The sequence below is a fragment of the Dromaius novaehollandiae genome, chromosome W, assembly GCF_036370855.1.
Source record: "Dromaius novaehollandiae isolate bDroNov1 chromosome W, bDroNov1.hap1, whole genome shotgun sequence".
In the NCBI taxonomy this organism is placed as follows: Eukaryota; Metazoa; Chordata; class Aves; order Casuariiformes; family Dromaiidae; genus Dromaius; species Dromaius novaehollandiae.
The window spans coordinates 2,188,379-2,200,764 of record NC_088130.1 but is presented as its reverse complement, the minus strand read 5'-3'; the positions used below and the strand labels follow the sequence as shown (position 1 = coordinate 2,200,764).

General features: G+C 38.2%; 1 protein-coding gene across 7 annotated transcripts in view; it reads left to right on the top strand.

The window, feature by feature from the left end:
- Positions 1-10,918, top strand: part of LOC135324422 (protein Hook homolog 3-like) — a 91,371-nt gene extending 80,453 nt beyond the window's left edge. For all 7 annotated transcript variants that reach the window (XM_064500696.1, XM_064500695.1, XM_064500693.1 and 4 more), the window contains one exon: positions 8,318-10,918. In XM_064500696.1, the coding sequence (XP_064356766.1) occupies positions 8,318-8,333 (16 nt within the window). In that variant the 3' untranslated portion in view covers positions 8,334-10,918. The remainder of the gene's footprint in view (positions 1-8,317) is intronic.
- Positions 10,919-12,386: the final 1,468 nt, after the last annotated feature.

Sequence of the window (12,386 nt, the reverse complement as noted above, 5' to 3'; positions counted from 1 at the left end):
TTGATCTACATATTCCATTGAATGGGCAAAGGATCATTTAAAATCAGCATGCTTGGATTAAAGGATAGGAATAGATGATTGGCATTTATAGGTACTGTTTTAAAGCATCAGCTGTTCATATCTAATCCAGGCTAAAAAAAAGGCATTCAATATCTGTTTAAAGAAATTATCTAAATTTCATTTGTATTTTTTTTCTCCAGCAATGCAAACAATGTCTTCTGAAGCCTTATCAGTGATGTATATGTTTGTGTTTTATTCCCCATGTTTGTAAAGAACTGGTTTTCTATGAAGTCTGATTAATCACTCAACATGTGATGATTGCTGTTTGTACTGCTTGCAAGATTAGATGAGATAGGAAAAGTATTCTGTTGTGTGCACAAAACCAACAATGTAAAGGCAGCCTAGGACAATTTCTATAGCTCTGTAAATCAATACTCATTTTGTTGTCTTCTGTTGAGATACAGAATGTTAAATGTCATAAGCATCATCACAAATAGACTGCCATTGTTTTGCTAGAAGTCTTTTATTTAGTCTTTTTGTGCAGTCTATTCTTGTCATTTGAAGAACTCTTTACCACAAGTGGTCTGTGTGCAAAGGAGCAAATATAATAATTTCTCTGAATGAATTTAACATTCTTGATTGACAGTACAGCATTTATGTCATCCAAAGGAAAAAACAAAACAAGAATATTTAAAATTCTTTTTATTTTTATCTAGCTGGCTCTTTGTGTCTGTTACCAAACTGCCAAAACCGATTTGTGAAAGAAAGGGATACCAAGACTTTAATAGGAGATTTTATCTCCTAAATTAATTATCTCCTAATTTAATTTACTATTGCTGTTAATTTGATTTATGTCTGAAAGGAACTCAAATGCAGTCTCCACACTAGAATAAAACCACTTGCTCTTATTATTTTATCATTTGTGTTACCATTTTGCTTCCAAGGCTTCAGTCACAAAGGCTCCTACAGGTTAGACACTGAACAAACCTTGATTAGAAACCTCCAGTTTGGCTTTTACTTTTCTGTCTCTCAGGGCTCTGTTTTTTTGTCTTCTGTTTTAAGGATTCTTCCCTCCCTTCCCACAAGATCAGATACTGTAGTGTTTTCCATAGGTTTCTCAAAGAAAAAAAAAATCTTATTCAGCTTTGTGGTACTGTATATGTAGGAGCAAAAAAAAAAAAAAAAGACTAATATTGAATCTATGCTTTGTTGTTGCTCATAATAATTGTCAGATAAGACCCAATAAGTATTTTGTTCTCTGAGAACTCTAAATTTGTAGAAATTCTGGCATGCCCCAGAATTTGTGTTAAATTTAAACCTCTAAAAGTATGCTAGGACCTTATAGAAATCTCTAAATATGGTCTGTTTAGAGTCAGTTCCAGGAGGTCATTTGTTCTATGTTTTAATGGTAATCTAAAGGATTTTGTTCTTTGTTCTTAAGCATTCGCTCCTATTATTTGTTTCATGCCTCAGTTATTAATCATTGTGTGTGGATTGTTCTCTTTTGAATGCAGGTGGTGAGCAACCTTCCCTGTAGCAGTTTCTTTATTGGAAGGATTCAACTTCATTATTTTTCTGTTAGGAATCTGGCTAGTTATGTAGCTTTGGAAATAATTTTGTTATTGGAAACAGGGTTCAGAGTATGACCGAGTAAGCAGGTATATGGATGAACTACCAGTGAACACTGTCTCTTTTTCATATTTTCAGTAATAAAAGAATATAAGCAAAAAAGCTGCAAAGCAGATTCTCCCAGTACAATAACTACTTATAAGAATTTTTGGGAAGGTTTCTTGTGGGGCACCAAAGACTATTTACATCAAAACTGTAGTGATTAGTTAGTAAATCAACATTATGTGCTGTCCTGATAAACTTTAAAAAAAAAAAAAAAAAAAAAAACCTGCAGGGAGATGTTAGAGAGGAATGGTAAACAGTTCATAAGAGCACATACTGACATTCCTAAGTACTGTGCCTGGGATCTGGCTGGATGAATCTTTCCCAGATATCGGAATTAAATACAATAAAGGCTAACAGTTAAACGTGCAAATGTCTTTACTGTCCAGCAGCTGGAGCTTAGTTTCTGATCTTCAAGAATGCATGCAGTGCAGTTTGTATACTTCCATGAGGAGTTGAGGCACTAGTATATATATAATTAGACATCATAAAAAAGAAAATTAAAGATCCTTGTATTCCTGATAGCACCACTTACCACTTGTATCATGACATATATTTTCCAAGTGCTCTATAAACTGTAACAATCTAATTTAAAGGTAATACATGTCCCACCTATAGTGCAAAGGAAAATATCAGAGCACACAGTTATAAATATTTTAAAATGAAGTAAATACATATCAGCTCTCAGGTACTTTTCTCCTTGGAGTGAAGCAATTAGGAATCCTTTGCAATTCTGATGTCACCTGGAGATGGCAATAATACTTGTTCTGAAAGTTGTCTGCAGCTTTCTGTTCAAGTAAGGAGCACTAGCAATTTTATATTCATTACAGTATGAAAGAATTTACTTTTTCTGTTGCAGCTTTATGAACATCTTAGCTTGCACATACCACTTAGAAATTTTAAGAGATTTTTTGGGGGGCAATTTTAAAGGCCCTGTATTTTGATGTGTGCAGATAGCTTTTGCATTTTCTCAGTTCTCTTGTATACAACACTGTCCACTTAATAACTTCCTGGAGATTTTTCAATGGGGTAGATATTAACTTGATTTTTTTTTTGTAAAAATGGTAATTAGGAAGTGTTATCTCACCACTTGATTTTCCTTTAGTCAGTCATTCTGAGGAAGAATATCCTGAATGTGTCTTTCAAGTTTTTTCCTACAAAGCAAACAATACCTGGATTTCACTCCTCTTACGAAGATATTTTTTTTCCTCAAACTTCCCCCCCCCCCCCCCCCCCCAGATTGAGGGGGAAATATTTTTGCACTCAAAGTCAGATATTTAATGCTGGCTTTTAGAGTGTGTGCACGTGTCTTAGGTAGTGTGTGGACCCTGTGTTTAGCAATAATTTTGTATTGACAAACTTTGACATCTCCAAACCAAGCTTGGCTAATTCTGCAGGCTTTTTCCCTCACCTGTACTGTTTGAATAAAGATGGAAAGAGGTTCCTCTGTTAGGACATACTTATGTAAGTAAGTGTCTATTTTTCTGTAAGTCTTCAGTATTCATACTGCAGGAGTGTCACCTACAGAGTAGTTGACATTCTAGAGAGCTGAATTATGCCTGAAGTGTGATCTCAGGAAATCAAGTGCTTAACAAACAACCTTTCCAGAAATCCTTCCTTAGAATGACTGTATTAGCTAAAGCTGGAAATATGACACATGGGTATATTTTTCCGTTAAAAAGAAAAGGTGAATCATTACAAACTTAACATAAAAAGATCAGGAAAGGAAGGAATTTGAGTGGGGATTTGAGCCAGGCAGATTGCACGCAGCCCAGGTACACTTTCCCTTCCGGACCTGAGCAGTCCAGCTCCCGTCTGGATTGGAAACAATATTGCTTTCCTACTTTGTGCCTTTCATGAGGAGAAAGAAGTGAAATTTTGCCTGGTCTCATAGGGTGGAGTAGGAGCCCTTCTTATAGCAAGGGACGAATCTCACTTGCACTCAGAACATCTCCTGAAGCTAGCTTCATGTCAGCTGGGGATAGGGTGAAGAGAGAGGTGTCAGATTATACATAGGATCCTAGCAACATCTGGTTGCCACTCTAAGGAATTTGAGTGCTTTCTAGCATATTCGATTATGTTGCCTTGCTCCTGTGACATTTCTTCCCTCTCTGGAAGTCCAGAAAAGCAGCAGGAGCTTGTGAGTGACCTCTGCAGGCAATAAGTAAAAATAAGTGGCAATTTCCTCAGTTTGGAGTGAAAAGAGGAAGAAGATGCAAGCACCCATTCCAGGAAACTTAAACAGAATCCTGAGCTCTTGGGACTGATATCTTTTTTTTTTTTTTTTAATTAACTTTGAGTTGCTGTTGACTATTTGAGGTTTCACCCTAGGTGAATAAGACTGAAGTTGTCTTATCAGCCATGCCTCAGACTTCCAGCATCTGATACAGCAAATTCCTGGAGATCTTGTCTTTGCTGCCAGCTTCAATGCAGTCTTTAGAGAATTTGAGGACTTGTGATTTTGTTTTGTTTTTTTTTTCCTTTACTTTCATATGTTCATTGAAAACTGAGACACAAAGGTCCTTTTAAAAATGTATCAACTCATTAAGTTAGTGAATGAATGAGTACTGATTGAAAAGCCCTAGAAAACTTGGCAAGCCAGGCAATCCCGGCAATCCCACAGGACATCAGAGGAACACCTGGCACTAGAATCAAGGCAGCTTTCCAAAGAAATTGTTTCGGTATCAAACCACAGCTGATGACTCAGCAGGCATTCATGGTAAATACTGCAGTGAAACCCTCATCTGTGGAAGCTGGAGGGTGCTTTTGCTATTAGAGCCCAGCGTTCACCCTCTATTTGTAGTTGCTTGCTAAGTCAATGGGATTCTATTAGTTGGCCATGATGGCAAATCAGTAAATTCCTCTGCTGCCATTTACAGTGTATATGCAAAATTATTTGGAAAACTGATATCATAGCCTTCAGTCTCCTTAGCACTGTATTGATTCCAGCCTGAAAGTAGATTCCATCTGACAATCATTGGAAAAAAAAAATCTCTCGGTGCTGTTCTATTGCCTCTGATCTCAGAGCATGATTCAGACAACATGAAAAGTGTTGCTAGTGCGGGGGGGGGGAAGGAAATGCAGGGCAGTCAGGAAACCTTTCCTGTCTGGTGGCAGCATTATTCATGGCTTGGCCTTGGAGTGGTTCTTGACTGTCAGATAGACTATCATATTTCACAGAGAGCAACATGGTTAATTTAGATCTTAACAGAAGCAGAATTTCCAATCTCTGGTTCCAGCTGTGAGCTCTCCAGTCATGTCCAGGTCTTTGCTTTTGTTGTGTCATTTCTAGGTTTGTTCTTGAAAACTTGCTTATAGAGTGCATGTGTTACAAAATTCACAACACAACAACTTTTCTAGGTGAGAAAATGTGCTGCCCCCAGTTCAGAAACAACATTGGTCTGCTACTCAGCCACTGTGTTTCCACATCATGCTATCAGCACTTTGAAGAGCTGTTAACTGTTGCAGCATGGTACAAATCTGAATTATTACAATAGCAGATATTTCCACAGGTAGGGAGTAATGTATGAGATAAGCAAACTAAATGTGGCTCGCCTGTTAACAAAAAGAAAGCTTTTCTAGCAGCGGTTATTCTGCAAGTGGAACTTGAATCTCTAATGACAAAGTCAACTTTTTAAGAGAAAATAAAATTAATATGAAGACTGATTGTTAGCATGATCATTAAATGAGCAGAATTTTAAGAGAGCATCCCAAACTGAGTAACACGTATGGACTTATATAATAGGTGCAGAGAAAGCATCAGACTTTCAGTTGGGACTTGAATAAAGCATTTTTATATAGTTCTCAATTTAAAATATTATGTAAGCAATTCTAGTTGGATTGATTATAATTCTTTATTACCAAAGGACGGTGAGCAGGAGGATGAACATATTTCCTGGGGATATCAGTGGTATTGAGAGGTGTGTTAGTTTTGATTTATCAGTGTCAGTCAAAGTCTTGCAATAGTAATGAACATGTCATAGAATGGCCGCATTTTTTTTTTAGAATTTATAATGCTCTTTGTGCTCTGGGATTGAAAGTGATATGAAAAATGCACAGTGGTGTTAATACACCTATAGAGGATATTATGTTGGGAGGCTCTTTTAAAAAGTCAAAAGAAAACACCATGGGGGGGGGGGGGGGCCTTAACAATAGAAGCCAGGAAGTAATGAAGTTAGGAAATCTGTAAGCAAATAAATCTGGAGGCAGTTATTTAAGAGCAGAGACTTGGTAGAAATACTTGGGAAATGAATGTATATAGTGCTGGACTTTAAACAGATTGCATTGCTCTGATTGCTGTAGTGATTGTGTGGCAGAGCAGCACTTAGAGACAGCAGATCATTAGCTACACAAATCCTGGTCCATTTTGGGACCAAAAATACATAACAGGAAGTGCAGTGTTCTTTACATCTGATTTGTCTTGAAAGACTACTATAAGCATGCTTTGAAGTATAGTGCACATGTGGATAGGTACCTCCAGAGCTGGTGAGGGTAGTGAAAAGCAGTGGTTGCCATCCTTTTTTGCAGTTGAGATGGCCTGGAGATGTCTAAATCACTTCTGTGCATTCAAAAACTACAAGAGCAGAGAGAAGTTGAGATTTTTTTTAAAGGAATGATAGCCACTTGTGATGAAGTAGAGCTAATGAGGTTTGACACTGAATATTGAAGGGAAATTCCTTACTAAGGAATAAGCCTCCAGTCTAGCAATGATAGCAGCATTACTTCAGCTATTTACAATCAGAATATTCTGTGCTGGCAAGGGAAGTAAATAAGAGAAAGTCACTCTTTTCTATAGACCAATTCTCTGCTGAATGAGTTGTCCTATTCTGATGAAGTCACAGAAGTAATGACAGGTTATGCCAGCAGTGGATGTACCCTTGCAGCTTGCATTTCTCTCTTTTGAAATGTTGCTTTTACTGATTTTGATTTCAGGTGTTTCCTGAAAGGGAAAAAAACCCCAGACTCTTATTTCAAAACAAAAGAAAATTTCTATTCAGAAGAGCACTAATATCTTCTTGGATGAATCAGGGTATTATGTAACATTCTTGAAAGAGAATACATTGTCCAGAGTTTACAAGACCTTTACTTTTTTTTCCCCCATAAAATACACCTGAGAGACAAAACTGTAATATCAGTTCTGTTAATGTGCAATAGGACTAATGAGATGCTACCACACAGCAGATCTGAAATAGGTCATATCCAGGTGAGAATTGAAGACAGGCTGTATTCATTTATATGTAGTAGAATAGATGCACTCTTATATAGCATGAACCTTTAATTTTTATGGACTTAACTACAATAATATTCATATTATTAAGCCTGAACAGTGTAACTTTATGCTTGCTTCTGTGCATAAAAGCACACTTCAAACAGGCATTATTCAAAATACACTCTCAAATTCTGCTTTGAATGTGTTCATTTTATGCATTCTCTATTTTTATTTCATTTGATTTCTTATGCCTGTTCTTCCTGTGTGCTTTCTGACTACTTTTAGTCTTCTGGGTTGAAAGACAAGGAGGAAAAGGGAGGGATACATAAGCTTATAAGACTCATAACTATAAAAGATGATTTTTGGCAAGAAGTCTTTGAGTTTAGTCATATTTTCCCTTATAGTCAGTCTGGATTCTCTTGCCACAAGTGTTCTTAGAATATTTTCCAGATCAGTGCAATAGTTAGAGGGGGAGAAATAACTATAATTCACAGAATGTGAATTCAGTCCAATGACAAGAGAAAATCAGGATGAGCAGATACTGCTGTGTTGTGTAGAGATATTTGTGTTTGGGGGGGGGGGTGCTGAAAGCAACATAGCTGTGTTAGCAAAGCATTTCACCTGACAATTCCATATGCTGATAAAGAGGCATATAATAGCCAGAATGGAGGCAGTATGCTAACATCTCCTATGCTGTTCTGTACCTAGGCTGGCTTAAGTATTGCTACATAGCACTGTGATGTGCTGTGCGGACTATTCAGTGGCTCCTAGTCTGCATGTTTTAATAGGAATACTTATAATTTGCATGTGCTGAAAAAAATTAAATTGCATGAAATGAATAGAGCTTGCCAGTGTAATATGACACTGCATTTTTAACATTGAACACAGGGTGGGCTTTGATCAAAGATAAGCACTTGATCTTTAAGAGTTTTCTCTGGTGCTCAAAGCTTGAAGTCTCACATAGGGGAGTTACAACCCCTGTTGTCTTTCTGTAGACAACAATACATGGTCTTGGACAGACACCTTTCACCTCATGTTGTGTCTTTTAGTTTTGTTTTTTGGGTTTTTTTTTAAACTGACTGCACTCAGCAAGAATGCGTGAGGTGTTTTCATAGCTGTGTGGACTGATTTCATAGTTGTGTTAGTTGAGAGCGGTGCCCTTTAGGCTCTTACTAGAAAATATTCAAATTTATCTGAGTTTAGACATTGTTAAAGGCTCACTTTTGTTGCTTCTATTTTTTGGCATGTAAACTTCCCATGAATCAGAAGAGTTGCCCTAACAAAGAAGTTTTCCCCATGAATTTGCACAACTTTAACTAGAGACAGCCTTACTAAATTGCTTTGAAAATACCAGTTCTGTTCTCATTTTTAACAGTAATGATATGTTTGCTGCTTTTTAACTTTTTTCTTTTTTTTTTTTTTTTTTTTAATTTGCAGTGATGTGGTTGCATGACCTGCAGCATTATTATAACAGGAACTGTTCAGTGCATGACTTGCTTTTCTGTCCAGACTGCATAACCAAAGCTTAACCAGTTCTGCAATTAAGACTCACGGGCATCTGCTTTCAAAGAAAGAGGTTCGCTTGCAGAGAAGCTTACCATCTTGGGGAGTGGCTTTCCCATTTCCCTCTTCCATTTTTTTCCTCTTCACAAGAAGTCTCCTACAAGGCTAAAGGAAAAGAAACACAATATTCAGAAGTTCAGCGAAGGCATTCTGCACTGTCAGCTCTCCATTTTACTTCTGTCTGTCCACTTCTGATTAACAGTATTAACATACAGACTTCCTGCAACAGTTTATAACTCAGTATATGAAAAATCTAGTTTTATGGGTTCATAAAAAGCACCTTTGGTTATTATTGCAATTTTAAAGCACCTGCACCCTTAAAGGATCTTCTTGGAGTCTTTAAATAATTAAAAGTTAAGCCAAGAAAGTGTGTTCTCCCAGGAGAAATGAATTATGAATCACTGTTTGGCCAGCCTTAGAAAACCAGAGCAGGGTTCATCTGATAAGCTCTGAGACAGGCAAACTATCATGCATTATTTTGTTTACAGACACTGCCTGCTTCCTTATTATGTATATACCCAGTAGTTTGTGGCTGTTGTATTTTTTCTATTTTAGGTGTTGTCTGTTTTTTTTCAGAAACTTTTTTTAAAATCTGTATACAATTGTTAAACAGTCTGAGGAAAAAACATGAATGGTGATAATGAGCATGAAAGCAGTCTATACTTACAGTATTATGCAGACTGTCCTTGCTAGCTTATAATTTATTTGGATCATTTATCTCTTACCTGTACTATTTTTTCCTCTATTTTAGCTATTTCATTTCCAGTTGCACTAGTGTAGCCGTTTCTTTGTATTATGCTAGAAGATTTGCTGTAGTGAGACAGTATAACTCAATATTTTGTGCTGCCTAAATTAATTTTTAAAAACTGCTTATTTAATAGTCTTAAATATCTGCATATTTGTACTACTGTATTTTCATTTTGTGCTTGGACAACCAGTACTGATAAGTGTCTACTAGTCTCTGCAGCCACTTCTGATCACAAAACAGCATGAGCCTAGTCCCTGGCCCATCAACTGAGGCATTAGGCAGCTTGCTGCACCTCATGCTGAGACACCTGCATTTGTTTAGTCCTCGGGGACCCTGACACCTGCTATGTAGGTAGTGATATGCAGAGTGATTTGGAGGTACAGCTTGTCCCCACCCCCTTTTGCACAGGAAGGTCTCTGCCATTCTATTGGGGGGGGGGGCAGGTGAGGACTGAGTTCTAGGCAGACACTTTAGGAGAAGAGAAGGATCAAGGTATGATACCAGACCCCTCTCCCCCTCCCCCTTCCTTGCAAGGAAGAGAAGTATACAGTTTGGGCCTCTGTTCTCTCTTCTGAATTTGGGAGCTTTGAGAGTTTCATGGCTGCCAGGTGCTCTCTGGCTTACAGCAATCCGGGAAGGCTCCTTGCTGTTTAGGAGATAGAGACATGTCCTTCCTGATCCCCTAGTACCCAGGGGCAGTGGAATGACTTGGCCTCTAGGGAGAAATTGAGTTCTGGGCAATATATTCATCCAGCAGAGACAGGGAGTGCTCTGATCAGCCTTGAGTCCTGAGGTGAGTGGTTTTGTAAAGCTGCATGCCAAGCTTGGGCTTTTGTTCAAGGCTTAGATCTCTTATTAAGCATCAGAGCAAGCTGTATGAAAGATGCCTTTTTTTCCTTCTTGGGAGTTTGGTGTATGATGCACTTCCCATTTGCAAAGACTGCTGCTGTTAGGACCTCCCCCCCCAAAAACCACATTAGCTGTGCAACTCCTGATGCTGAGAGTTCTGTGTTGGGTGAGAGGATTTGGCTATGCTTTGTTTGTAGCCATTTGGATGGATGTCCCAAGACATAGTAGAGCTGTACCTCATTTTTTTCCAAGTGGTCTCTGCCTTTAGTGTCCAAGTATCAGTTGTTCTTGAGCCTGAAAGCATTTATATGGTGTGCTTAGCTTGACAAAAGCTGTTCGAGTCCACTTAATACAGCAGGGAAATGTCAGGTGGAGCTAGTAACTTCCAGCAAATGTGCTGGCTATTTTAATTAGATTAGCCTAGCATCTCTGTCATTAAGTGATTGCAAATTTCAGTCACAACTCTGAGGTGATCTCCAGCATGTCTATGATATACTAACTTTATTTGTGCTGCATAGAAAACTTTTACTGTCTAAATTCAGGGCTGCCAAACAAGCTGTTATTAGGCATTGACCAGTTACCAAAATAACTTGTTTGTGAAATTGCCAATGATTCATTTTCTGTAAGAAACTAGATTCCTAGTGTGTCAAAACATTAATTTCCCATTTCAGGTCACCTATGAATTCTGTAACTACCAGGGTTTCACAGTTGTGGTATTACTATACATATTTGTACATAGACAAAGATACTTGGTAATGGTCATTAGAATGAAAACATTTAATATTTTTTCCCAGTCAAATACACTAATGCTTCCAAAGCTATAGAAAAGTGTACAGGTGTTAAACAAATTGTAAATAAAGACCTCTATAAAATTTTAATGCCTGTTTTCTCTCTATTTGTTGTTCTATTATAAGGAGAGATTAAAGCACAGTTAAAATTATGGGTTTGAACCTGAAGTGCTCTTTGCTGTATAAGATGTTAGCTAGTGGTGCCTTCTGCAGCCAGCAGGTGATTATCCAGGATCACAGTGGAGTGATATTAACACAGATAAGACAAAGCAGATGTAAACCAGGTAATAAGAACTGCAGTCAAGGTGCAATGGGAAAAAGAGCAGTCATTGATGCTGTTGCTTGTAGTGCATGGAGAGCTCTAGGTTACTGCAGACTTGAGCCATAAGACCAGGTGAAAATAACTATGCTGCTTCCAAGGTTGAGAAGAGCCAGCTCAGGGATTGCTGCACTTACAGCTGGGGCTATTAACCAGGTCATGAGTTTATTCTGCCGTGCTATTAAGTTTAGGATTGATGTTGTTGCATATAATCCAATTAAATCTTAAAAGCATGTATGTTTGCTGCATTTTAGATGGGCCATGGGAGGAAGATGGAGGAGGCAGTTGAAACAGATCTCCCCTCCCCCCAAAACGACATGATCAGAATTCTGGTCAGCATTTTAGCAGATGGAAACATAGAGCAAGGAACTAGTTGCAGGTATGAGAAAAGGGAATGGTGTGTTGATAAAACAAATAGCCCTGGGACAAATGAAGATGGGGGGGGTGCAGAATATCATAATTCAGACTCTTTTCTGATGCTTTGAGGGAAATTCCTGAAATAGTTCCATAATATCTTAAACTTCTGATTGAAGGCCAAAATAACTGATCTCCTCAAGAGTTCCCACAAAAAAAAAAAAAAAAAAAAAAAGGCCTTGTTTTACCACTGCGCACCTCTGAGAAGAGACTGGCTCCATCTCCTCTATACCCTGCCATTAGGTAGTTGTAGGCAGGAATAAGGTCTCCCCTGAGCCTTCTCTTCTCAAGGCTGAACAAACCCAGTGCTCTCAGCCTCTCCTAGTACATCGTGTGCTGTAGCCCCCCACTGGACTCACTGCAGTACGTCCATGCCTATCTCGTACTGAGGAGCCCAGAACTAGACACAGGACTCCAGGTGTGGTCTCACCAGTGCTAAATAGATGGGGTGACTCACTTCCTCAACCTCCTGGCTGCACTATTGCTAATACAGCCCTGTATGTATACAACCTCACTTGGTGAAGGTGAGAGAAATTAAGTGCTTAAAATAAATAAATAATCATGTAAAATGGATAACATCCCAATGATCAATTCCAAAGCATCCAAAGAAAAAAAGAACAAAAAAAAAATTCTCTCTCTCTCTCTCTCTGTGTGTGTGTGTGTGTGTGTGTGTGAGAGAGAGAATGAGAGAATGAGAGAATGAGAGAATGAGAGAATGAGAGAATGAGAGAATGAGAGAATGAGAGAATGAGAGAATGAGAGAATGAGAGAATGAGAGAATGAGAATCCTGCAGGCAGTTTCTTGCTACATTTGGCTCACAGTCA